Source organism: Lipomyces oligophaga (assembly GCF_038497815.1).
Source record: "Lipomyces oligophaga strain CBS 7107 unplaced genomic scaffold V1516scaffold_10, whole genome shotgun sequence".
Taxonomy (NCBI): domain Eukaryota; kingdom Fungi; phylum Ascomycota; class Lipomycetes; order Lipomycetales; family Lipomycetaceae; genus Lipomyces; species [Lipomyces] oligophaga.
Window position 1 is genome coordinate 143,240 of NW_027117794.1, and position 25,243 is coordinate 168,482.

Below are 25,243 nucleotides of genomic sequence, written 5' to 3' on the forward strand. Positions count from 1 at the left end.
CGCTCACGGTTTTCGGGATTGAATATTTTAGATGTAAATAAATAATGCATAGAATAATGACCTTACATATAATAAATAGGAAATAGTATATTGTGTGAATTTTTAAAATATATGGACAAAAATATTGTAGCCACAATTGGGAATGCCGGAGGCCAAAGTACAAAGATAGTTCACTCGGTGATTTAGAATGGATGACTCGTTGGGATCCGATAGGGCTGATAAGGTTAGCTATTGGAATAACTACTAAATTGTACTATTATCAATCTATTAACTGGGATTAGATAATTGATTTGTTTGATTCATATTAGACTGAATTGTTTTAATTGAATTAAAAAATTTATTGATCATGGCTCCGTTAAGCTTGAACACAGCCCGTCCCATTCCCTTCGCTCTTCCCGAGGGCAAAACAGCACTTGTTGTTATTGACATGCAGAAGGATTTTCTTCTCAAAGGTGGATACGGATATCTTCAATGTCCATCTGAAGAAGTTTTTGAGCAAGTTTCGTCTGTGATAGAACCGACTGCTCGTGCAATTGCAGCAGCTAGAAAACTCGGTTTGCATGTCATTCATACTCGTGAAGGACATGTTCCTGATCTATCTGACTGTCCCCCAACTAAACGTATGAGACAGCGTAGCACAAATCCGGAAAGACACCAACTGATTATTGGTACTGAAGGGCCTATGGGTCGTTTACTGGTGCGTGGTTCGGATGGGCATGACATTGTCGATGAGCTCAAGCCGTTGAAAGATGAGCCTGTGCTGGACAAACCAGGCAAAGGATCTTTCTATAACACCGATTTCCACCAGATGCTGGTCAGTAGAGGAATCACGCATATTCTTCTTGCAGGTGTCACAACTGAGTATGTTTTTTATTTTCTTGCGTTTTTAGTATTGGCGGTTAATGGATTTGATAGATGTTGTGTTGCTACTACGTTCCGCGAAGCTAACGACCACGGTTTCGAGACTTGTGTATTAACAGATTGTACGAATGGATTCGATATCCCGATTGTAGATGCTACCATGGATCTATTTTGTGCATACGATGGTCTCTTGGGATATAACTGTACCAGCCAGCCGCTACTGGATCTTGCTGCCACGATTCCAATTGCGCCGACCTCGCCAATGCAGACAGATTCATTGGATTTATCCATCTCATTTTTGCGGTCTGCATATCGAACAGGAAAACTCAGCCCGACAACTGTCCTTGACACGGTTTATTCGAAGATTAAAGCCTGTGATAGATCTGAGGAGATCTTCAAGAAACTTTTTGACAAGGATATTGCACTCAACAGTCTTCCAGCGCCGGCCGTCGAGGCCAACTTTGCCGATTTGCCGTACTTCTATGGAATCCCATTCACTGTCAGTGAGAATTTCGATGTGATGCAGTCGAAGCTTGTCCAAGGTCTGATTAAATCTGGTGCTGTTCTTATCGGCGTGACGAAAAACGAAGCTGTCGGTGCCGGCTTGGTAGCATCCTGCACCGTCGGATCGAGCTATAGTGCGGAATATGCAGCTGGTGGATACTGCTATGGGTCAGCGCTGGCGATAGCTTTGGGCTTAGGCTCCTTCGCCCTTGGGTCAGACACAGATGGCTCGTCTCGTGTTCCGGCAGCGCTTCAAACTGGTGTCGTTGGTTATAATGTGACGAAGGGATTACTGAAATCAGATCATGTCGGTAAATTCTGCCCATCGCTAGATACGGTAGCTGTTTTCGCTTCTTGCGTTCGTGATGCGCGATCAATTTTTTCGGAGATGCGCGGATCTGATATTACAAGTCCGTATTCAGTTCCAGACCGTGACATTCCGATAAAAAGTGTTGACTTCCGTGGCCCTAAGGTTGGCGGGTTCCGATTTGCGGTCCCAGCAGATTTATCGAATTGTTCGATGGAGTATGTAACAGCATTCAATAATTTTGTCGAGCTTGTTACGTCCATGGGTGGGACACTTGTCGATATAGATTGGAGTTCGTATAGCGCTGCGTCGAAAATTGTCGTACCGATGATTGAGTCCGAGCGTGTCGCGTTTTCGGCAGCGACCACAGATTGTCCTGCTGTGGCAAGCGTGATTGAAAACTCGAAAATTCTCGCTAATTCTAACTCAGCGATGAAGGTGTTCCAAGATGGAGCCACGCTTCGTTCGCTCAAGACGGAATTCTACCTTGAGTTTGAGGGTACAGCCGGGATTGACGTAATTTTGACACCGACAGTGCCCTATCGGCCTCTACGTAAGGACTACCACCTAGAGCCTGTGAAAATCAACCAAGATCTGGGGACCTTCACTAGGCTTACAAACGTCTTTGACATGTGTGCAATCAGTATTGACGTCGCGCCCGGTTCATCATTCAGCGCGATGTTTTCGGCTCCGATGGGTATGGACGGTCGCATGCTTGATATCGCCGAGTTATTTGCTTGATTTGTAGATAAATTTCAATGTTATTTTTCACTCCTATCGTACAATAAATTTCTCGGACTTTATTCCGCTAAACTCAGTAATTCCACACCAGATTGTAAGCCCGCCTGAAGCTGTGCTAGTCCAGCAAGTGCCCTGAGAATCCGATTTAATTCATTAACCTTGCGAGTTTGGAATCGAATACATGCTCCTGACACAGGATCAAATGCTTTTAAAGTCAGTTTGCCGTGTTTTGTCTCCTTGTTGACATTGTAGGAATAAGAAATTTTCGTCTGCTTCTGTTAAAGAGGGAGCGTTTCATCTTTTGAGCAGTTAAACTTACAGTAGTTGGTCGTGCTTGAAGAAGAAGAGTAGATTGGTGAATAAACACTGTTAAAGAAGATGTTTGCGGCATTTGAATTTCTATTGATGGTATTTAAATTTAAGTATGCGAACTAGCAAAAAGTTTATGTAAATTGTTATATTGTAGTGACAGTCAATTGGGAGGAGATTACCCTCAAGTAGATTTTATCTGCATGAAACTAGTCAAATTTCAAGGTTAAAATTTCCGGACTATCTACCATACCTTACTGAATATAATTACAATGGCATTCTGGAACAGTAATCCGACTAGCGAACTCAGTGAGACTGAAAAACTCAAACAACTTGTTGAGACTGAGATTAGAAATGAGTCCGGTCTTGCCGTGACGAAAGATTTATTTGAGGTGGGTATCGATTGATTACTTATGATGTAAAATTCATTTCAATTGATTGACTTGTTGGTGTTAGAGTATGTCTTCAGAATGTTTTGATCGGTGTTTTGTAGTTCCTGGATCAGCTGTAACTGCTACTGATGCTGTATGTGGAGGTTACGAAATTTTGGATGTAATACTAATCAAAAGGCATGCTTGGACTCATGTGTCAAGAAGTACATCGCCGGATTTGATATCGTTCTTCGAAGTTACGCCCAGGTTATCAAGCGTCAATCATCCTCTTGATCTACTGTAGCTTGAAAAATGCACAGGCAGAAATAAAATGGAGAGATTACCTGGACCACCGGGTTGACAGGTTTGTATATATTTTAGCTGCAATGATTTTTTGTTTTTTGTAAATGCAAAATGTCGAGATAATTAACTGGACCCGATATGTAGTACTAAGTACTAAGATGTCTTATAGAAAACATATATTGCTTTTATACATATTCTTGTTCCTTGTTCTACAAATATATGGAAAGAATTATTCATAAATCCGTCAGTTAAAATTTAGTGCTGCTGCTTGAGATGGGACCTCTAAAATCTGCAAGATTTATCTAATTCACGAAAAGTATTTTTTTTGTCTTAGAATTGTACTAACTAAAATAAATTAATACTTCTTCGTACAAGAGGACATCTCTGAGTTGTCCAATTTGCTAGTTCTACATTAGAAACAAATATACGTATCTAAATCAAAAAAATCTAAATCAAAGTTCACTTCTGAGCAATAATAACTTATAGCTGGATTCCGTCATTTGGTCTATGTTTTGACTTCTAGAGATGAGATCTAAAAATTTTAAAGGTTATCAAATCCTGAAACAGCCATCAGTCCTTAACTACCAAAATATCAAACAACAGAAATTTCCATTTGTTTCTTTCGGTAATATCTTATCTCTCTTGCACTATGAGGCCGGCTTTGTTTGAAGCTCCTTGGCTATTGATATGTGCTGTACTTTAAGTCTGGCATGACACAAGCGCGTCTTCATGGCTTGCTAATCTAGTCGATTTACTATACCAATTCCTGCGTTAAGGCTTGAATAGACTATATCTCAACTGTTGAGCCTCGGAGAGACAATAGAGAGCCTTTTTCTAATACCATACTAGTTTGCAAGTCTGATGGTAAGTTGAATTAGGCGGTAGTTAGAAGAATATTCAAGGAATTCAGGAGACGAGATAACAGCCATCTGTATTGTAATCAATTACAGTCTTGTGACGCAAAGATCACTTACATTTATTAAACTCGGAGTTGTTCAATTGCGATATAGTATTGGTTAATATTATTTTCTTCAATTTGTCGCCGTTATAGTATTTCAGTACAGAGTCCTACGACTAGAATTGATAAGTTGATTTAATATTACCCAAGTAGTTTTTATTTCGTTTCTGATCGGTCCCACGTAGAAGATTTGGTGATTTCCCAGATCAAGCTGGGAGTAAAGTACTCTTTCCGAGGTTAAGCATTCACAACTTTGTGAGCTTTAAAATCACTAAAAGAAGAGAGAATGCGATCTACTATTGGGAGCTTTAGTATCGATCCTTCTTTTTCCGAAGTAATACAGGATGTTACAAATTACAAGATACAAAAGGACAATTTTTGGGTAACGGTTGCCGCAGGAAGTGGAGCGGAGAGCGACGGTGAGACGATATATGGATCAGTGGATGTATACCGAGTAGGGCGAGATATCGAGCTACGAGGGAAAGATGGAATTGAAGTTTTGGAGTATGATGAACGAGTAAGTTTAAAGAAAATTGATGTTTATTCAGACTTAGAACTAATTGGCCGGATAAGATGGTCACCGTTTCCTGTTTGAAGTTGGGCGTCAAGAGGATCGAGTTCCGGATGCCTAAGGCAGTTGCAGCAGCAGGAACAGGTAATTGCCGGAGTGTATCGATTGGAATTTTGTTTTGCTGATGACAGTTTTAGGAATTGACAAGTTTGACATATCTCCGGCAGGAACAGTATATGCTGTTTCACGTTCATCTGGAGAATTGTATCTATCAACCTTGTCTACATCGACATCGTCAGAAGAATTAACGCGCAAACTTGAAGGCCATTTAGGATATACCAGCGTGCTCGAGTTTTTTCCATCGGGTCAGGCTCTACTCAGTAGCGGCGGAGATATGCATATAAAACTATGGAATATTGCTGATGGTAGTTTGGCGCGCTCATTCACGGGCCACAAGCGGCCAGTAAATGATCTTGCGATGGTTGATCGAGGTCGAAATTTTTTGAGTAAGTCTACTGACAAAGGTACGCACACTTAGGATATATATTGATATTTTACAGGTGCCTCAGCAGATGGTACTACTCGGTTGTGGTGAGTTATTGATAATATTGCTTGTTGTTGATTGCTAATTGTTCAGGGAGTGCGGGAGCGGGCAAGAAGTCCGCCTATTTGAGCATCCAGACAAAGGCAGAAGCGGCGGAAATATTTCTTTTGGTCTATCTGCCACTGCTATCGGCGTCGGTCTAAGATTAGACCATAGCAAATCTGGCGGTACTGGCGATCTTGAATTTGGAACAGCAGAGCGATTTGCTGGAGTAGGATATGACAACGGAGATGTGGTTCTCTATGGGATTGGCGTAAAGAACGAGGTTATTGGACGTATTATTGCGGGAACTACAGAGACTAAATCATCAGCGGTTGCTAGCGTTGAGATTGACCAGAATCTGAACAGCATAATTGTAGCTCGGGAACGGGGCCTGGAAATATGGGACCTGCGGTCACTAACGCAACCCGTACTCCAAGAATGGACGACAAGCAGTGTCATTAATGCAAAAGTATTTTCCGATAATGCGAACACGATCGCTTTGGCAACGCATGAAGGTGGCATAGCTGTGAATAGACAGACTGGAGCCGTGGAGTGGACGGCAGCCGGTGCTCAGGAAGCAATAACAGGTGTAGCGACCGGAGGCGGAAAAGTATATTTTGGTAGTCGTGACGGAGCGTTACGCGGATACATTTAAGGATTCAAATAAGAATGACTTTACAGCAAGCAAAAATGGCCGAGCTGTATAGGAACCAAATTCGGCTGAGATCTTGACTTCGGCCCCAGTGCAGCGCTTAAAATTCAACACCGCTGATTTGAATGGCCTTCGGGTTTTGCACAGATATAAATTTGCATATATGTCTAATACATCTCTATACAGAAATTAATCCAAAATGAGAAGTCGAAAAGAAAAATGACTGCCCAAATAGGAAATTAGTATACATACGAGACCTCAAATCGAACGAGGGCCAGAGAGACGGGATCTGGGATTCCAGAGCCAGGGGACAAACGCTAATGCAGGGGGGAGAAGTTGACGGATGTTTACGTAATTTGGCGAAGTAATATTCTATATCGCGAATGTGAATACAACAGGACGATCAATTCGGACAAGTTCATTATTGACCTGATCCTGTAATATGATTTTGAAAGAAGAGTCCGTCTGCTGATTTTACTAGTTCGGCTCGATCAGTGCGGAAACAGCAGCAGCAGCAAGCTGGGAAGGCAGTGACTTTATTCAGCAATTCTAATCGCAAACAAGGCAAAATCCACAATCTCAGAAATCCCCCGCAATGCCATCTCCCGCCTGCTATTAAACTCGGAAATAAATCGATAATAGGTCTGTTACAGCCAATATAGGAGCCATATGATCTCATTTACGCCAATCTAAAAGCCTATTCCATGCCAGTCAAGTCGTTCTGGATAAGGGGGGAAGGAGATCTCTATGTCTGTACCTGCCTTTTCTGGGTTCTTGATGGAGATGGCTGTGTAAATGGGGTCTGGGGTGGTCTTTGAGGCGTATAGCGCCAACTGTAGTTCAGTTAAGGCATAAAGTGGAGATATTTGCATAGTTAGAACTAGTCAGGCACTGGCAGTAAAGTAGTAAACAGAAACCCGTCAGTCAACAAACAAAACAAGATGCGAGGGTACGTACGAGAGCAACATTAGCGGCAAATCACAGAATCAGACAGCTCTTACGGGAAAAAAGAAGAGCACTTATAGTAGGAAGCCTCAGTCCGGGTTGTATTTGTTCGACGCCAGGTTTGAGCCTAACTGTTACTGTTCTGGATTTCCTTAGGTGCCAATAAGTCGTCGACCTAGTTCGTCTATCTTCCCAATTTTGTCCCTTTTCCACTCCGATTTTCCTTTTGCTTTGCTTTCTTTAATCAGCTTCTCCTCAGCTTCTTTGCCAACAAGGCTAATTGGTTCTGGTTTGTGCCCGAATTCAGCCTTTGTTTTGATCTTCCTTCGAACCTGTGCGATTCCGTTCTATCTGGCCGCGTTCGGCACTCCATATCATCCCGGCCTTCCCATCAGAGAAGCATACCCCCTCCGTCAACTCTATATCTTTCAGTGTCCAATACAAGTTTAAGCTCCGATGAAAGGTGCCTTGTATTGATTTGTTTTTTCCTTGTTTAATTTGTTCTTTGGCCTAATCGCCGTCCGCTCCTTGCCCAACTCTTTATCGTTCCTTTGTTTTATTGATTTTGATCGCTTGATACTTCGCGCTCACACCATCTGCACTGCCCTCAGTTTGCAACGATTGACCATCCCCTGTGTTCTTCCACGACTGTTCACACTTTATTATAACTACAAATGGACATATCCCCGATTCCAATACAACGCAGAGATTCGACCTTCTTGGACGTTGATGTCTCTCAATTTCCGCAGGTCTCGCAGGTTCCACAGGACTCGCAGGTCTCGCCCGCGTCCATACTTCCGACGGACCCCAATTCAGTGGACACCGTGTTCGACGACTATGCAACACTGTCCCCAGATTCTTCAGCAGAAGGCGATCTTGATCTCGACACGACAATCTCCGTCCTGTCTGATGCCTCTCCGGCCCCTCAATCTTCCACAACAACTTTGTCGTCCGAGTCTTTATCCCGTATGACCTCAGCCTCATCCAATGACCGACCTTCTGTTCTACTTTCATCTTCGTCAAACGCCAATTTGAAACTAGCATCTTCCTCGACGGATTCCACTTTTGCTTCTTCCAGTTTGACTTCTGCTCAGAAGCGTAGTCTTACGCGGAAGTCTACGCTAACTCAGCAGCAAAAGAACAACAGACGCCAGAGAGCCACGGCCCCGCAGCTCATAATTTTAGAGTCCGAGTTTTCTGTCAATCCGGCCCCAAACACGAAGACTAGGCTACGAATCGCCGATCAAATTAATATGACCGAGCGATCTGTCCAAATTTGGTTTCAGAACAGGTATGTTACTATTTTGAGATCCGCTTTCAATGTGCTGTCCAAATCTATCCGTACTAATCGATTTTAGGCGTGCAAAGATAAAAGTTCTTGCTAGAAAGTCTATTGAAACTGGCGAGGATACCGATCATATTCCCGAATCTATGAAACAGTATCTTGCTCTGCAAAACACTGGTCCAGGATCTACAAATTCGTCTGCGTTTTTTGCACAAGCGTTTGGGTTCTCTGGTACTCGTGCTCCCGGCCTTTCACGTTCTGCAAGTTTTTCGGGTATGACCGACCGAGCCTTTGCAAATTCTAGTGTTTCAGACTATGATTACTCCACACCTCCGCTTCCTGCACAGAAAATGGTTGTAAGTCGTTTTTCTTGTTCAGCACTCAGTATAGGAACTTGGCGACGAATTGGGTCTTCAAATATGGATTTGGTAGTATTTTTTTCGCCTTCGCAATCAAGGTTTACCTATTATATCAATAATGACTGTCAAGGTTTTAAAATTGAGTTTCTGTTTTCAGATATCAAGAGGATTTATCTTGAGCCTATTCAGACATTGTCTGATTCTCAGTCAAAGGCACAGTCACAGCCTGATTCGAAAGTAGCTGAGACTGCTGAAATTATTATTCAACTTTCTCGAATTCCACAGTTTTACCTAGAGTCCACGCAGGGCGACGGAGGATGGTTTGAGACAGAAGATTTCACGGAAGATCAGCAAGCATCAAAGGTATTGGAGCACAAATTGGCGGGTAGCAAGGCCGATTTAGAACTGCAGCTTTCAGAATTTTTGTCTGTACAGACTGCAAGTGAATTTGACAGTACTCGAATTGCTCGGACGCCATCTTCGTCATCGCTGAGCACAAATACATCATCTATCAGCACAGCGGCCAAAATGCTGAACTCATTTTCATTTACGTCTTCTGCTCCTGTGTCGCCACTTGTGACGAATGCACCCGCATTTACTGCTGCAGGATTAGCAACTGTATCTGCACCCTTGTCCACGTCCACATTTGTTGGTCCTACTGTCGGAGGGCTGTCAAGACCAGCACTGACGACCGGCGGTAGTATAGGCGGTGAAGTATCGATGTTTGGAGCAGAGCATTTGGCGCCTCCCAAATTAACTCACCGACGAACACGGAGTCGATCTGTTCCAGCTGCGATGGATTTCAATTTTTTTGACGGGATGGGGCTGAACCCGAATTTTGGGTTCCCGCCATCTGCAATGACTGGAGCAGAACGAGGGACATCGGGTCCGGTGAGTGGTGGCATGGTTCCTTTGGCTCCGTCACAGTTACATGTTACAATGACAGCATCTCCTGGGACTGAACAATTAGTTTTGCCAATGACATATGACGGGAACGCGGAACAGCAACTGGCGCACACCCCACTGCCACAGACGTCTACAACAAGTTCACTGTCTAATAACCGCTCGCTGCGAATAGACACCGCAGTGGGTGGTCAATATATGGACGAAGAATTTGCCTTTACGGCTCCGCCAGTTCTAGTTGCTCCCTCGCTTGGCACTGCAGGGGCAGAATCCTATCAGTCAGTTCCCCAGGCTATTGCTGTTGGTAGTATGTTAGGATCAGGAGAAGATGTGATTGGCAGTTCATATGGAGATACTGTGGCAGCAAATATATGGATGCCGACTGATACTGGCTATCGGGGAGATCTTGGTCAGAATGGACTGATGACTGATGGAACGGGAGAGTTGTTTCCAGAAACCTTTAGCAATGAGACCATGATAGGAGAAGAAACTTTAGCCAGCAGTAATGAGCTAGGAATGACTGAATTTGCCAACGAGAGTCTGACCGACACAGACCAGCTAGTCGGGGCAGGAATGATTGGATTACAGCGAATACCGATGTGAGCGGTTTGAATAACTTGGATGAACTAGAGACTATGAGAAATTTTGTTTTATTTACTCTGCCTTATTTTTATTCTATTTTTGGTTGAAGCAGATGATTTTTTTATGTGAATGGCGCAAGGATATGTTTATTTATGATTACACTCCTTTAGATTAACAGTCGATTGCTTTTGTTTTTATGCTGAACGCGACACGATGTCGATTGATGAACTTATATGGGAATATTATCTGATTATATTATACAAGAATTATTTCGGATAGATGGGGTTGTAGAACGATTCCACGTAGGCAAGCCAGAAGCGCTCGAGCCGGACTGGCCAAGAGGATCCTTTCAGAACACCATCATGGATCCAGATGGACCAGGCGCCCATGTTATTAGCCATGACGATGTCTGTGAGTAGTCTGTCGCCCACTACTACGACTTGGGCCGGGCGTGAAACATTAGTTTCAGGATGAGCGCGGAAAAAAGCCATGATGTCTGCAATACACGATTGATCAGGCTTCCGGCCGACGTGTCGAAGTACAGGTACTCCATCGGTCGCTGCCTCGACTGCAAGCGCCAACTTGTCGTTAGGATCGAGAGCTGCAGTGCCTGCAGTGTTACTAACAATAAGCAGCTTATTACCTGGAAACTGCTTCCGAAGCTCTTTGAAGGCAGTAATATTTGACTCGTGCACACATGACGCGTCTTTACTCGCGAAACAGTTATCCTTGTCAAGTACTACCGCTTGTATATCGGCTGAAGGAGGAAGAAGCGAGGTTATTGGACTTGGCAACAGCGAAAATGTGGGCACTCTGGCGTGTGGAAGGAGTGATGACGGAGACGTAATTAACTTGAATGCGGATAGCGTTGCTGGCAAATTGAATGAAGACATTATAACTAAATCTATAAAGACTTGAATCTGCTATATATGATTTAGTAGGATTTTTGTATACATACTTGTATCATGTGACATGTACACGTGATGTAGTCCCAGGCCACGTTGACGCGCGCCTACACAAAGGAGACCGATTTACAGCAGCGACGAATAAGATTACTAGGCAGTCGACGAAACGAAAATAGCTGCAATTGAAACGTGCAATTGATATAATTGAAATGCGGACTATTGGCTTCTACATAATTTTACTGTCTGCTGTGCTGATAGGCATAGTAGGCCAGGCAGCAGCAAATGAAGCTACGATAGTGAGTTGATCCAGATCAAAGACAACAGGCCCATTGACTGGGTACCAAGAAGGCAATAAAGTTATTGACAGCAATAGGCCGACAAATCTTCAATGCGTCAAAAGTGCTCGGGAATGTACAGTCGACGGGACTGGGGGGGGAGTGTTGATCCGTATATTGAAGGTAAGATAATTGTCTCGTTGTGAATTTATTTATGGTATCAACTTACGCTCTTGCTAGTGGCACTGGGATTGCCCGATGGTACAACGGCAGCTGGAGATTCGATTGTTTCAATTGTCGTATTTGAATGGACTGATGTCGACTTAATCGGCGTCGATACGGGCAATCCAGATATCCCAGTTGCGTACGTATGTGATCAGGCAGCAATCACTCAGGGACTCTGCGATCAGGACTCTTATGGCCAGTTCCTCCTGCAGGGAGCCACTGATGGAAAAATAAATTCGGCATACACGCATGCTGTCACGATTAAGCAAGATGGAAGCTCTGACGTTATCTCGTACTCGGTAGGCAAAACAGGGTTCTATTGTGTCGGCTCGTATGGCATGACGACTGAAGAAAGCGGCTATGTTGGCAAAGTGATTTTCCAGAATGCTTTTGGTCAATTGCCAGCGTCACAGATCCCGAAATTACCATTTTATGGTGTTCTTGCGATCGCATATGCAGTGGTTTTCATTTTCTGGATGTTTTTGTACGTACAGTATCGTAGCGACATCCTCGCTGTGCAAAACTACATCACTGCCTGTGCCGTCTTCCTCATGGTTGAAATGGTCATTGTATGGGGATATTATGATTTGATCAATTCAAAGGGCCATAGCGTTTGGTCGACGGTTTATATGGTTGCCGTTGCAATTCTCAATGCGTTCCGCAACGCCTTTACATTTTTTCTGCTGCTGATTGTATGCATGGGGTTTGGCGTCGTCAAACCAAGTCTAGGGCCTACTATGCTCAAGTGCCGAATTCTCGCGGGTTTGCATTTTGTTTTTGGAGTCTCTTATGCAATCTCAAGTTTTCTCATTACCGCGGACACGGCAGGTCCGTTGATTCTGCTTGCCATTGTCCCGCTTGCTGCGACTATGACAGCATTTTACCTCTGGATTCTTTCGTCTCTAACAGGTACGATCAAGGATTTAACAGACCGGAAACAAAACGTAAAGGCGCTGATGTACCGACGTTTATGGCGTCTGCTGTTTGCCAGCATTCTAATTATTTTCGGTTTTTTTTTCCTAAACTCGCTTCTCTTCGCCGACCGCAACTCTGCCGATTTCGTTCCACGGAATTGGAAAATGCGCTGGTTTGTTCTGGACGGTTGGCTTAATGTAGTCTATTTCCTTGATTTTGTTCTCATTGCGTTTCTTTGGCGTCCAACTCGAAATAATCGTCGATTTGCCATGTCGGACGAGCTTTCGCAGGACGATGAAGGTGGATTTGAAATTGAAAGTTTGGCCGGCTCATTAGATGAGGAAGGAAGTATTTCAGGGCATGATGAGCATAGAGCAGTGCCATCGAAAACTTATGATGCGGACAGTCTTGCAGGTTCGCTTCATGATCCGATTATTACTGATGATGAGGATGATGATGACGCTCTGGCCAGTTCAAGTACGACAAAGCCGGCTGCTTCTATTTCCAAACCATCCAGCGCGAGCACTAGCACGACAGGGTCAGCCCTAGCCAAGAACGGAATTCACTCGGAAACCGTTTACACAGCGCCAGAGGAGGATAACGACGATAGCTATGATCGATGGTCGGAAGATGACGATTACGGTGACCGAGTTGCAGAGGATTCTGCGCATGCTACAGACAGCGCGCCAGCACTAAAGAAAAAGGATTCCTCTAAAGATGACTGACGTTAAAGTGGGGGTTCATATTGATAAATGTATTCGGGAATAATAAACTAGTAGAAAAATACAATTAAGAAATCTTCCGCTTACTTCCAGGAGCAGCAGAGTCATCGTATTTAGCGACGTCATGACCTCGTTCTCTGGCCCATTTCTCTTTTTCTTTCTGTCGGCGCTCCCTTTCCTTCGCCTCTCTCTTTTTCCAAGCGTCGCGAATCTCAGCGCTGGCTTTCAATAAGTCTTCTTTGGTGACATTATCCAAAACGCTTTCAAATACTTTTTGTACAACGGATTTGTGGTTAGCCGAAGGCTTGTCGTCTCTAAAACGCATGTACCTCCATTTTTTCAGGTTGATATCAAACGAACATTCGACAATCCGGCCATTCAATGGTTCTTCGAGGGACTTAAGATCCGACCATTCCTGCGGAGTGAGGTAAAGATCCGAAAAATACTCGTATTGAGAAGATGAGACGCATTCAAAGAGTTTGGCGTCTGGTTGGCTGTCGTAGTCGGGATATGTATCGTTCGAATTTTCTGGATCAGTGTAGAGCGGAAACTCAAGCGAAAGTCTGAAATCAACCGAGTTTTCGTCGGCAGGTTTCCATTTAAGAATGTTTTCGTCAGTTCCAAACACGTAGGGTCGGAACCGCGACGTGAAGATTAATCCGTCAGTACCGTGCCGAAGATGAGGGATCACATCGTGCCAAAGCTTGGGTAAAGAGTAGGAAAACTCCATGTCCTTGAACCCAATCAAAAATGGAAATAAACGGCGAACTTCGTCGGGATATTTCTGACAGAGATTTGAATACGGTAAATAGACAAACTGCCGGAAATGGCCTAACCGTTTGTCGAGCGATCTATCGGTCAAGAGTTTGCCGTCGATGACGAGCGCGTCAAAAACAAGAAATCGCATAACTGTGTTTTTTTCTCCAATACTGCTGCTGCCGTCTTCAACAACATTACCATCACCAGTGCTATCTTCAATATCAAGTACGAGTTCACCATCAACAAGACAGTCACTATGGAAGTCTTGTTCGGATTTCTCAGTGGGAAAATGGAGTTCTGGCACGAGATAATAATCGTTTTTTCGATCAATCAGATAGCATGTCTCCGCTCCTTCGGCCGTTGTTAAATACAACAAACACCGTATTCCATCCGATTTTTCACACACGAAATAGTCCTCCGTCTCGAGTCGTTCTTGTATATGTTTCCTAGCAAATGACACCGGCTGTGCCCCCGGAAACGACAGCGTGTCGCGATTCAGCAGGTTCGCAACTTCTCGTCGAAGCTGTGATACGACTGGAGGAGGCTGTTTGAACCCGGGAATTGAGGGAAGCACTTGATTTGGCATATTTCAGTTATTTCAGCATATTTTGTTTCAATACTTTGATTATGATAATGTCGATGAGAAGCAAATCACCGGAGATCAAGAGCAGCCAAATATATCTAGAAGCCGCAGGGCTAATCTATCCCATTACCATCAATTGGAAAGTAAATGGTATTCATGAACGAAATATTATATTGCTTAAGAAACCAGTTAAGTATTTTCTGAATAGTATAAAGATGACAAGCAAGTTTGGCGGGTTAAAGATACAAAAAAAAACTGCAAAGCGCCAGACGAAGTCAATTTTCACTGACGATCTGGAGCAGTCAGATAATGAAGACAGTGACTCAGAACAGGTTGGAACCCTGCTTAAACGGCCGCTTAGGAAACTACCAATCTCGGAAAATACGGATGACTACAACAACGATGTGAATTCTGTAATTCGCGCACAAAACAGACGAAATCAACAACAAGCAGCTGCGCTTCAAGCGCAGGACCCTTCAGTCTACGCCTATGACGATGTCTACGATGACATGAAAGCCGCTGACCAAGCAGTTCGGCACGAGAGAGCAAAAGACAAAAAAGGGGAATCGAAATATATGAACTTACTCCAAAGTTCTGTAAAAAAGAGAGAACAAGATCGGCTACTAGCCCATGACTCGATCAGTAAGCGGACCCGCGATGAGGAAGGTGACGAGTTTGCTGGCGCGTTAGTGTTCGAAAGTAAAGCGTTTAAAAAACAGAAAGCCGAACTGGAATTAGCACAGAAAGAAGAGGAGCGGAAGGAAGAACAGGAACGCGAAAAAGACGCGAAGACAGGAGGCGGTGCGCTTCGTGGACTATATAACCAGATGCTTCAACAGAGCGAACAGCGGCATGCTGCGCAAACTCGAGCTACGGAAAGAAAAATTGATAAAAAAATTTGAAAAACTATCTTAAGAAAAACATTAAGTCTTAATGGAATTTATCTCTTCGACGTTCCATATATTAAATCCTACTGTCCATGAGTGCACGACAATATCATGGCATGAAACAGTTTAAAAGTCAGTTACTACGAATGTCCGCTATGGTTATGTTCTTAGTAGCCTATTTCTTCTCGATAAATGGAAGACCAGCATGTTCACGAACAATTCCGTAGATTCCAGCAATGTCTCCCTTGGCTCCCTGTTTGGCTTCTACCTCCTTCAAGTTTGCAGCAGCAGTCTCCACGATCGGCATTGTTGTCCCCGCAGCCTTAGCTAGACTTAAGGCATGACGAGCATCTTTAGAAGCCAACTCGGCAGCAAACAAAGGCTCTTCTCGGACGTAATCGCCAGTAGTGAGACGCTTGCTGTATGGTAGGTATGGTGACTGGCCAAATAGGGCAGCAATGAACTTTTCAAAATTAGCGCAGCCGACTCCAGATTTCTCTGCAAGAACATGACCTTCACTAAGTGATTCAACCATACCGAGAATCACCGTGTTGCCAATGACCTTGAGCGTAGTTGCTTTGCCGACATCCGGATCGTCAGATAGATCAATGGACATTCGTCCCATAACACCATCTAAAAATGGACTGATTGCCGTTATTCCCTCTTTTGATCCAGACAAAACGAAAACTAGAAGTCCTGCATTCGCCATTGCAGGGGCACCAAACACAGGTGCCGCGACAAACTTAGCACCAGCATCCGTTGCCTTACTGCACACACTGCGAGTCGTGTCTGGATGGATTGTGCTACACTCAGCAAAAATCTTGCCTTTGATTCCACCTGGTGTCGATAAGACAGAGCTGTAAAGATCTTCCACCGCAGCGTCATTCGAAACACAGGAGAAAATGATATCTGATTTCGATACTGCCTCATGGATACTCGACGCAACACTAATATTCGCCTTGCTGGCGGCAAATGCATCAGCTTTAGATACCGTTCGGTTCCAGAGAAGTAATGGCGAGCCTAGTTTGCCTTTCGAAGCAATGTTTGCAACCATGCCCTGCTTCATTAGCTTTCCGACGTATTCTTCAGCCTACCACTTACCGAGGCCATGTTTCCTAGGCCAATAAACGCAATTTGAGACATATTTAGTAAATTACAGATTATCGAGATATTTTGAGTCGATTGAGATGTATTGAAGTACAAAATATCAATAATTGAGCGGAGATAATGCACTGGGCAACAATCAATATTTGAATTGGGATGCGATTGACTTCGGCAAGATTGCCTGATTGTGACTTGATTATGTAATTGCCGGTCAAGCAGCCCAACTATCACCATTAACTCTAATGGAGATTTTTAATTGCTATTGCTATTGCTATCGATCCTACTGTTTTTATTTCATTGTTTTTGCTTCCTTCAATTCATTATTCATTAAGTAATCATGATAGATATACAAACTTTGATCACGTGAATGACTGTAGAAGATTAATTGAATTACTAACAAGTTACACATATCGATTACTTGGTTGAGAGATGTGAGTCTATCAGAAGCTAATCACGTGATATCACATGACAATTCACCTTTTTTGTCGGTATTTCCGCCATTTAGCACTGGTGTCGATAGACTTTTTGATACACTTCCTCTTTTCTCTGGTTCTCTCTTATCTTTACTCCGGTTTTGCTCTATTCTCGCCTCGCCTACGAGTTCAGGAGAAACATCGGAAGAAGCGGAAGATTGTGCTATTTGTTGTTGCCGCGAAACACAACCAGCAATGAGCAACGACTTGGGTCCTTTGACCGACGATGACAACAGCACGGCTGGCGAGCCTATAATTCCGTCCGCATACGATGTACGACCAGCAGCTTCGCGGCCGCTGCGGGGACTCAACCCTGCCTCGATGAATGATATTGCGGGCAGTGATACTTCAGATAACGATTCACTTGCTATTGAACTCGAGACCGATGGGTCTGAGTCAGACTCAGACGACGAAGCAGACTCAGTCTTACCCAGTCGACAGGGCGGAGTTAGGCGCGGTCTCCTCAAGCATTACCAGAATAATGATCAAGATGATGATTTGTCAAAGATGCCGGCTGATTATGTTGATCCGCATTCACCGCTTTGGCGACCAACACTGCGTTTGCGTCTTGTCCAGATTGTCACTTGCACAAATATTTTTCTCATGGGCTGGGACTCCTCTTGTACCGCGTCGACCTACGCGCTGATAGGCTCCGAATTTCATGCGGCAAACAACGTGTCATGGATTAGCACCTCGTACTTGATCTCATCTACTGCATTCCAGCCATTGTATGGACGGTTCTCCGATATCGTTGGTCGTCGGATCTGCTTCCTGTTCGCAATCAACATTTTTTTCCTCGGCACTTTGGGCTGCTCTATGGCGACTTCACTCATGACGCTCAATATTGCTCGTGCCATCACTGGAGTTGGTGGCGGAGGTTTAATAACGCTAGGAACAATCATTTTATCCGACATGGTTCCATTTAGACTCCGGGGCATTTATCAGTCTGCACTCAATTTTTGCTGGGGCTTTGGCAGCATCTCGGGAGCGTCTACGGCCGGACTCATTGCTGATGCTTTTGGTTGGCGGTATGTTTTTATTTTCCAGTTGCCAATCTTTTTAATTTCTATCGTTTTGGGTTATTTCTATATCATTGATCCTCCTACCGCTGGCGGGCTCACCAAAGAGGAAATGATCCGTAATATCGACTTTGCCGGAAGCGCCACGCTGGTACTCGGTCTTTCGAGTCTGCTCGCGTGCCTAAGTATGGGAGGCAATGAATACGCCTGGACCGACACGATTGTTTTGTTTTTTGGAGTTTCTGCTGCTGTACTTCTTATTGGATTTGTTTTTGTCGAAGCTTTTTTTGCGAGAATGCCAGTCATGCCTTTGCGCATTCTCCGCGGGCGACTTCCCGTGTCTTCTTTGTTGACCACCTTTTTTACTGGTATTGCGAACAACTCGCAATTGTTCATGCTGCCGTTGTTTTTCCAGGCAGTACATCTTGACCCAGCATCTGTCGCGGGCGCTCGGTTGATTGTCCCCTCATTGGTTGGCATTGTCGGGTCTTTGATAGCAGGTATAATTATGTCTAAATGGGGTCATTTGGCCTACTTGATGAAGATTGGCACTTTTATCATGTTGTTTGGCTGTCGGCTTGTTGCGTCATTTGGACCGGATACGCCGTCATATAAGTTTGTGTTTTACCTTATGCCTACACAATTTGGTAATGCACTCCTGATGCCTGCTGTTCTATTCTCCATGCTGGCTCACTTCTCTCGCGAAGACCATGCGGTCGCTACTGGCACTTGTTATTTGTTACGATCGGTCGGCCTTGTTTTAGGTGTTGCGATTTCAAATGCCATTAACCAAAACTCGTTGTCCTCGATTTTGCCGACAAAATTATCGGATGTTTTGAATGGGGACCAAATTGCAGATCTGGTTATCCATTCTGTAACCGCTATTAAAACGCTTGAACCGGACATTCAAAGACTTGTCGTATGGGGATATACCGAATCTTTGCGACGATGTTTTATGGCGAGCACCTTGGCATGTGGAATTGCATTCTGTGCGTCGTTGTTCGCAAATGGAACAAAACTGCAGCGACGTGAAGACGTCGAGGAGGCGGCAGCGGCTGCTGGGGTAGACGTCGAAGATATTTTAGAGGAAGAGGAATTTGTTTGAAATGACGAAGTCAATTATTTACGCTGTTTTGGAACGCATGTTTGGATTTTAGGATATTTTTACTATTAGTTGTCACGTAAATATAGAACGATATATAACTTAGAGTACTCAGCTAGGGAACTTTTCCCAAAATCGAAATATGTAAACAAATTTTGATAAGCTTATCGTATGCATACCAAGGGCGTCGTAGTGGTCCACGTTCTGGACCCGTCTGTTTTATCACGTTCCTCGGAGAACCGACCAGCTTTGAGTCAATATGGCTTCCAGTTCCGGCAGTGGCTCTGCTCTAGGAGAGGTAAGTAGTAGTACTATTTACTATCCGGAGTAGTTTACTCAGTCCACTTCTTACTCGTGATAGGTATTTTGTGGTTTTTGGCTTCTTGGGTGAGAATTTATTCTCGTTGTTCAAGTTTTTGACTGAGATTTCTGCTCAATTGTGTATTCATATACTTTTAGAGTGTTTTTTGAATATTTGGTTCCCAGAAATGTCTGAAATTGTTAGTGAACCTGTTACCGAGTCGACTGATAATGCTCCCGCTGAGAAGGTAGAACAGTCTGTCCATGCAGAGGTGCCAGTGTCGGAAACTACTCAGCCAGTAGCTGAAGCCCCTGCTGCAACTTCTGGTGAGGTGCCTACTGAGACTCCGTCCGAGGTGACTGCTGAAGTAACTGCTGAAGTTTTTACTGAAGTTCCTACTGAAGTCCCTGCTGAGGTCCCTGTCGAGGTATCGTCACCAGCTACCGAAGTCCCTGTCCAAGAAAAAATTATTGTCGACAAGCCCTCAATGCCTTCCTTTCTTAGCAAATTCAAGTTCCAGGCGACCATGGCATTCGAGTCTGCTATGCATACGGCCTTGATGCGAAATTCATCTAAAGGCTGGGATCTCCAGACACATCTAATGGTTTCTGCCGTTCGCTATTACATGAACCGTAGCGGGCGCACTATCGAAGAACTACAAGAAGCGACACAGCGTGCATCACTTGCTACTGCCAAAGGTGTTTGCAACCAGCCTTGTACAATTGCTGAACCGGATGAAGCGACTGCTGCTTGTTTAGCTGGCATGATTAACGCTGCTCGAGACAAGCTTGGCGCCGATGCTGGATTTGCAGATGCTTCGATTCCAGATGCAACTATTACTTGCGTTGCTGGCGAATGGGTTGCCAAAGAATCGTCAGTTACTGCAGGTGAGCCTGTCTCTGTTGGGCCGGACGAAAATGTTATTTTGTTTGCCCATGGCGGCTCGTACACGTTCTGCAGTTCGGCAGACCATAGATATTTGACGTCCGAATTGGCTGCGAATACAGGTGCTAAGGTTCTTTCCATCGATTACCGTCTGGCACCTCAACACCCCGTGCCGAGTGCAATCGCAGATTTTCTAACTGCCTACCATTATCTTTTGCATACATGCAAGATTCCTTGCTCGCGAATTTTCTTTGCAGGAGACTCTGCCGGCGGTGGCATTTTTCTCGCTGTTCTTTCAATCCTCCTGTGTAACAAAAACGCCGACATGCCTGTTCCCATGGGAGCCATTGCCTTTGCACCATTTGTCGACATGACCCGTTGCTTACCCACGGAGCGTTCGCGGGCGATGGATAAATACGACTACATTCCAAATGCAAACCATTACCCTCAGTACAAAAAGAGTGCTGTTTGGCCTGTTGAAAACAAGCGATATTTTCCTTATGCCGAAGATAATGCTATCGCTCATCCGCTGGTCTCTCCAATGACAAATCCATGCTGGACCGGAAGTTGTCCTTTGCTGTTGTTCGTCGGTGAAGAACGGTTCCGAGATGCTGTCTTGCTGTTCTCAAAGCTTTATCAGGATGCCGGAAATCCTACTTGGACCTATTACCACGAGACCATGCCACATGTCTTCCAGTTCATTGGTGCTCATCATGCTTCGGTCGAAAAATCTTACGAGACAGTAAAATGTTTCGTAGAAACCGTATGTAAGCCGGGGGAAGATAAACTTGAAAGCAAGCGCGTCGATGTTACTGTCCGCGGAGAAGAGCTTCAGCTCTGGGAAAAGTTGATCCCAGCCCTTTCATATGAGGAGATAAAAGACAAAATGGTCCAACGTACGACCGAACTCAAGTATCTTTTGCGTTATGTTGTCGCCGATTTGTATCCAGCCGACAAAAAGAAGGCCAAGAAGTGAGGTCATGAGTTTCATTTGTAGTGCATATTTGTTATTCCTTTTTTACTAATTACTAATGTTTAACTATTTGTATATTCCGACAACAGATTACCCATTTATATAGTGTCTACATTAAAATTAAACCAAGAATACTAGTCATCGCCGCCAACAAGAACATATCGGCTTTCACGCTCGGCGCAGCTCCAAACTTGTCGACATAACCTAGGAAATTACAAGTCGCCGTGTCGAGATCTAGAATCTCGCCGCTGGACACTGATTTGTTTAAGCGGCCATAAGAATCGTATAGTCCACGGTGCACGCTTGCACATTGGAATTGCAATTGTACAGGACAGTCTTGCATGACTTTGTGGCATGTGTAGCTGCATGGTAGGAGTTCAGTGTAATTCTTTGGCTCCAATGAGTTTACAAATGCGTTCCGAGAATTATTTGTTCGCACGCGTAGGCCGGAGACAGCATCGTTTTCGGACCCACCCTCATAACTGCCTTGAAGTGAGATTGCAGCGTTATCGGGCTGTGTGAAACATCTCGGGATAACTGTCAGGCACAGCCATCGCTTGTATGAATCGGCACAATCTGAGCAGGTACGCATTAATGAGTACTGATCTGCATTTGATACATTGCAAGGGACAATCTGCAGAGACTTATTGAAGCCTTCATATTGTGCAGCAGCATAACTGTCATATTTTACTTTCAGCTCGCTGTTAGAAAGATCTAGTCCTGATGGAACAGAATAAGCTACTTCCGAACAAAAGTCAAGGTCGTAGATTAGCTCACACGCATCTGAGTCTGCCGTTGAAAACGAAATCATTGGAAATAGAATTCCAGTTGGAGAGTCATCATCTGATTCGCGCAAAGCCAAGTATGCATCATAACGAGTGTTTTTCTCTAGATCCCTCATGAGAACCAGCTGTCGAGATTCGTCACCCAGCAACTTTGTAGTATATGATATATCTGCGTTAGAATCATTGGCTACATAATTCCCGTTCGAAACCGCACAATACGACTCCGAAAGTCCCCACAGACTTGGGTCATTGGCCTTATATATATACGTATTGTAAATAGCAGTATCATTGTCCGAAAATTGCTCAGTATCTGGCAGCGGGGTGGTAAGAAACAGTGCTGAGGAATTATCCGCATCGAGCAGCGTGATTCCATTGGAAATATTCCGAAATCCAAGCAAGGTCTTTGAGTTCGCCTCGTAGATCGTAAAAGTCCATCCACCAGAATACTTTGACTCATCATACTCCGGTGCAAAAATCTTGATATCTGGATTCTGGAGAGTATTGAAATGCACTTTATACAAACCTTGCGTAAACGTTACGTTGTGCTTTAAAATGTTTGCAATTAGCGGTAGATCTTGTACGACTTCCGCTTCGGTCACTTGTTCAGAGTCGTAACTCGGTTGAGAGCATACTCCGATTACCAGATAAACTGATCCTGACTCTAGATCCAGTTCCCCTTTAAAAGATAACGACTTCCCTCGGCTAATTCTGCTGATATTGCTGTTGTCTTCGCTTGTCTCTCGTAGAAATGGTATGTTCCCTAAGAATCGGTTCGTACGGGACGGACCAAGCTCCTGGCAATAGACGCCGACGAGCATGATCAGATATAGAATCGTCCTTCTTCTCATTGTTAACTAAATTCATTCATGATTTTGGGTGGAATCCGGAGAGATGCTTTTACCGATCAAACGTGTCTGTCCATAAATATATACCGTACACCTCTCCCGTGACTTCACTCTTTATTCATACATATGTACTACCGCAGTTCTATTTACTATTTACATTTTCAACAATATCGTGAAACAAGGCTTTACAAGGCACTTTTGCATTCAATCGCGCACAGAGCAGAAACGCACCGCTCAATTTACGGTGCAAAGAGTACGTTTCTTCAGGCGGGGGCGTTAACCGCTCTCTAATCATAACCGGAATTAGCGCTCGTACACGGTCAGTCACTGTCTGATTAGCAAAATCATAGCACTCATCCGGACCAATCATAGAGATTCGACCAGTTTGATCAAATGGCTCTGCAAGAGTGAGAATACTATCTAGATGCGCTTTCAACATCGTTGGCGACTCCAATCCAGTAAGATAACCCAACTTCCGACTATAATATTCACAACCTTCGGAATCGTTATGGACTGCAGATTTCAAAACGCCTGTGTAGTTGTAGACGAAATCATCCGGATATTCTCGGGAAGCACCAAAATCTAAGAGTTCAATCCGGCCGGTTGATTCATTATACAGGAAATTAGTCCAGTTCGGATCAGTCTGCATGTAATGGAACTCTGAAATCTCGCGCAGAGTAAGTTTCATGATCTCTGTGGCGATCCAATTTTTCTTGTTTTGATCTAAATCATCGATCCGAGTAACACCAATGCCAAACATCCGCTCCATGGTTAACACGTGCTTACCACTGAGATCTGGAAACACTTTCGGGATAGAAAGAACCGGATCATTTTCAAGAATTTTAGCAAAACGCTGCAGATTCTCGGCTTCCCGTATATAATCGCATTCCCAAGCTAGTTCAGTTCGGGCATTGGCAATTGTGTTTTCAAGATATAATCCCTTAGGCAAAACGCTTGATGCGGTTAACAAAAGTGCAATGTTGTTCAAGTCGGACGAAATCGAGTCGGCCACACCAGGATATTGCACTTTCACTGCTACATCTAGTCCAGAATCAGCCAGAACAGCAGCATGAACTTGACCGATTGACGCAGCAGCCATGGGAACGTCATCAAATGACGAGAATCTTTCGCGCCAGTTCGAACCAAGATCGCCTGTCAAAACTTTGTCAAGCTGACGTTTCGGCATGTAGTCTGCGCTATCTTGGACTCTAGTCAGAGCAGTCTGGATTTCTGGTGGAAGAAACGACGAGTCCTGAAAGCTAATCATTTGGCCCAGCTTCAATGCGGCACCTCGCATACGCGATAATCGACGAACGAGTAACTCTAGATTAGCAGGTGACATCAGGAGCGACCGATTATTACTAGACCCAGCTTCGTCATACTCACTCAAACGTCGAACTCCCTCTCGTAATGCACCTATCCCCATTCCAGCAGCTATCCCTCCGTAGTGTAAAACACGACCGATTCGTGTAGTTGGAACTGTCGATTCGGTCATCTTCTGTACTCGTTGCTGAAGATATTGATTTTGGCGGTCTCGCATCATTTGAGCTCGTGCTTCTTTGCGTTTGGACTGCGCATCAGATACTGGTGGATCAGAAGGAGTCGAATACATTCGGACATTTTGATTATTTCTGATTGTAAAATACGATCTTGTTTTCGAGATTGCATTTGGCACTGTGCTTGAACTTGGTGTGGATGCCTGCCTTGCTGCCTGCTTTGATTTCCTCAGGGCAGCCGTGATCGAGGACGTCTGCCAAATCCTACTGATGAAAGCGCAATTCTGATTGCAGAAATGACTCCTGACAGATCCAATTGCGCTAGCCAGCCGAATCAAATCGGCAGCGGTCATTCTGCCAATAATTGATTAATTTTTGCTTGTTAACCTTCTACACTGATTGTGCAGTACTAACCTACGGTAGCCCAGATACTGGAGTGACACAAACGCCGCCAATAACATTAAACTGCTCTTCTATTCACTTACAACAGGCCTTGTACGGCTCTGTTACCACCATCATATATTATCATATAGGTTATCGGCGGTCCACTTGCGACTACACTATTAAAGCAAGGGACCATAATTAAACTGAGATTACGGCAGACAACACATGTCATTTTCGGTTAAACTGATCGTTTAAACTGTAAAGTATGCGCCCTCCCCCTTAGGGGGAGCGCGTCGTTGGTCCCCCTTGATGGCTAGCTCTAATTAATTTTAGTCTGCGGTAAATGATAACTCAGTAACGACAGAGCAGCTTTTCAGGCAACGTTTGGATTATTTATTCATCAATGGGTCAGAACTTAATATATTCGC

General features: G+C 44.2%; 14 protein-coding genes across 14 annotated transcripts; 8 read left to right on the plus strand and 6 right to left on the minus strand.

Moving 5' to 3' along the window:
• The first annotated feature begins 210 nt into the window (after positions 1-210).
• Positions 211-2,484, plus strand: V1516DRAFT_714231 (amidase signature domain-containing protein). The gene is made up of 2 exons (XM_066924329.1): positions 211-861; positions 916-2,484. The coding sequence occupies exons 1-2, from the start codon at positions 347-349 to the stop codon at positions 2,411-2,413; spliced, it is 2,013 nt and encodes a 670-aa protein (XP_066774994.1). The 5' UTR covers positions 211-346; the 3' UTR covers positions 2,414-2,484.
• On the minus strand, positions 2,302-2,842 carry V1516DRAFT_681895 (signal recognition particle 9 kDa protein-domain-containing protein). The gene is made up of 2 exons (XM_066923306.1): positions 2,733-2,842; positions 2,302-2,682 (listed from the first exon to the last, which is right to left on the minus strand). Exons 1-2 carry the CDS (start codon positions 2,802-2,804, stop codon positions 2,473-2,475), a joined length of 282 nt encoding a protein of 93 aa, XP_066774995.1. The 5' UTR covers positions 2,805-2,842; the 3' UTR covers positions 2,302-2,472.
• A 50-nt stretch (positions 2,843-2,892) lies between these two features.
• Positions 2,893-3,825, plus strand: V1516DRAFT_681896 (uncharacterized protein). Its single transcript, XM_066923307.1, has 3 exons — positions 2,893-3,114; positions 3,179-3,247; positions 3,292-3,825. The coding sequence occupies exons 1-3, from the start codon at positions 2,995-2,997 to the stop codon at positions 3,385-3,387; spliced, it is 285 nt and encodes a 94-aa protein (XP_066774996.1). The 5' UTR covers positions 2,893-2,994; the 3' UTR covers positions 3,388-3,825.
• An 815-nt stretch (positions 3,826-4,640) lies between these two features.
• V1516DRAFT_666709 (WD40-repeat-containing domain protein) lies at positions 4,641-6,106 on the plus strand (the record flags this gene model as incomplete). The annotated part of the gene is made up of 5 exons (XM_066920765.1): positions 4,641-4,871; positions 4,928-5,009; positions 5,063-5,371; positions 5,426-5,456; positions 5,503-6,106. 5 exons carry the CDS (start codon positions 4,641-4,643, stop codon positions 6,104-6,106), a joined length of 1,257 nt encoding a protein of 418 aa, XP_066774997.1.
• A 1,146-nt stretch (positions 6,107-7,252) lies between these two features.
• V1516DRAFT_118861 (uncharacterized protein) lies at positions 7,253-10,321 on the plus strand. Its single transcript, XM_066918609.1, has 2 exons — positions 7,253-8,339; positions 8,407-10,321. Exons 1-2 carry the CDS (start codon positions 7,723-7,725, stop codon positions 10,196-10,198), a joined length of 2,409 nt encoding a protein of 802 aa, XP_066774998.1. The 5' UTR covers positions 7,253-7,722; the 3' UTR covers positions 10,199-10,321.
• Positions 10,279-11,076, minus strand: V1516DRAFT_681906 (mitochondrial PGP phosphatase). The gene has a single exon (XM_066923308.1). The coding sequence runs from the start codon at positions 11,068-11,070 to the stop codon at positions 10,444-10,446; it is 627 nt and encodes a 208-aa protein (XP_066774999.1). The 5' UTR covers positions 11,071-11,076; the 3' UTR covers positions 10,279-10,443.
• Positions 11,077-11,221: 145 nt separating this feature from the next.
• On the plus strand, positions 11,222-13,319 carry V1516DRAFT_714235 (lung seven transmembrane receptor-domain-containing protein). The gene is made up of 3 exons (XM_066924330.1): positions 11,222-11,378; positions 11,456-11,540; positions 11,598-13,319. The coding sequence occupies exons 1-3, from the start codon at positions 11,292-11,294 to the stop codon at positions 13,220-13,222; spliced, it is 1,797 nt and encodes a 598-aa protein (XP_066775000.1). The 5' UTR covers positions 11,222-11,291; the 3' UTR covers positions 13,223-13,319.
• Positions 13,236-14,669, minus strand: V1516DRAFT_681909 (mRNA capping enzyme, catalytic domain-containing protein). The gene has a single exon (XM_066923309.1). It carries the CDS (start codon positions 14,562-14,564, stop codon positions 13,287-13,289), a length of 1,278 nt encoding a protein of 425 aa, XP_066775001.1. The 5' UTR covers positions 14,565-14,669; the 3' UTR covers positions 13,236-13,286.
• On the plus strand, positions 14,388-15,581 carry V1516DRAFT_681910 (coiled-coil domain-containing protein 55-domain containing protein). The gene has a single exon (XM_066923310.1). It carries the CDS (start codon positions 14,606-14,608, stop codon positions 15,461-15,463), a length of 858 nt encoding a protein of 285 aa, XP_066775002.1. The 5' UTR covers positions 14,388-14,605; the 3' UTR covers positions 15,464-15,581.
• On the minus strand, positions 15,447-16,973 carry V1516DRAFT_681911 (NAD binding domain of 6-phosphogluconate dehydrogenase-domain-containing protein). Its single transcript, XM_066923311.1, has one exon. It carries the CDS (start codon positions 16,512-16,514, stop codon positions 15,624-15,626), a length of 891 nt encoding a protein of 296 aa, XP_066775003.1. The 5' UTR covers positions 16,515-16,973; the 3' UTR covers positions 15,447-15,623.
• Positions 16,974-17,101: 128 nt separating this feature from the next.
• On the plus strand, positions 17,102-19,262 carry V1516DRAFT_681913 (major facilitator superfamily domain-containing protein). Its single transcript, XM_066923312.1, has one exon. It carries the CDS (start codon positions 17,221-17,223, stop codon positions 19,147-19,149), a length of 1,929 nt encoding a protein of 642 aa, XP_066775004.1. The 5' UTR covers positions 17,102-17,220; the 3' UTR covers positions 19,150-19,262.
• Positions 19,263-19,382: 120 nt separating this feature from the next.
• V1516DRAFT_681915 (Alpha/Beta hydrolase protein) lies at positions 19,383-21,425 on the plus strand. The gene is made up of 2 exons (XM_066923313.1): positions 19,383-19,435; positions 19,499-21,425. Exon 2 carries the CDS (start codon positions 19,635-19,637, stop codon positions 21,306-21,308), a length of 1,674 nt encoding a protein of 557 aa, XP_066775005.1. The 5' UTR covers positions 19,383-19,435; positions 19,499-19,634; the 3' UTR covers positions 21,309-21,425.
• On the minus strand, positions 21,415-22,908 carry V1516DRAFT_630070 (stretch-activated cation channel Mid1; the record flags this gene model as incomplete). The annotated part of the gene is made up of 1 exon (XM_066919918.1): positions 21,415-22,908. The coding sequence occupies one exon, from the start codon at positions 22,906-22,908 to the stop codon at positions 21,415-21,417; it is 1,494 nt and encodes a 497-aa protein (XP_066775006.1).
• Positions 22,909-23,056: 148 nt separating this feature from the next.
• Positions 23,057-25,189, minus strand: V1516DRAFT_643411 (ABC1 family-domain-containing protein). The gene is made up of 2 exons (XM_066920131.1): positions 24,846-25,189; positions 23,057-24,785 (listed from the first exon to the last, which is right to left on the minus strand). The coding sequence occupies exons 1-2, from the start codon at positions 24,890-24,892 to the stop codon at positions 23,078-23,080; spliced, it is 1,755 nt and encodes a 584-aa protein (XP_066775007.1). The 5' UTR covers positions 24,893-25,189; the 3' UTR covers positions 23,057-23,077.
• Between the last annotated feature and the right edge of the window lie 54 nt (positions 25,190-25,243).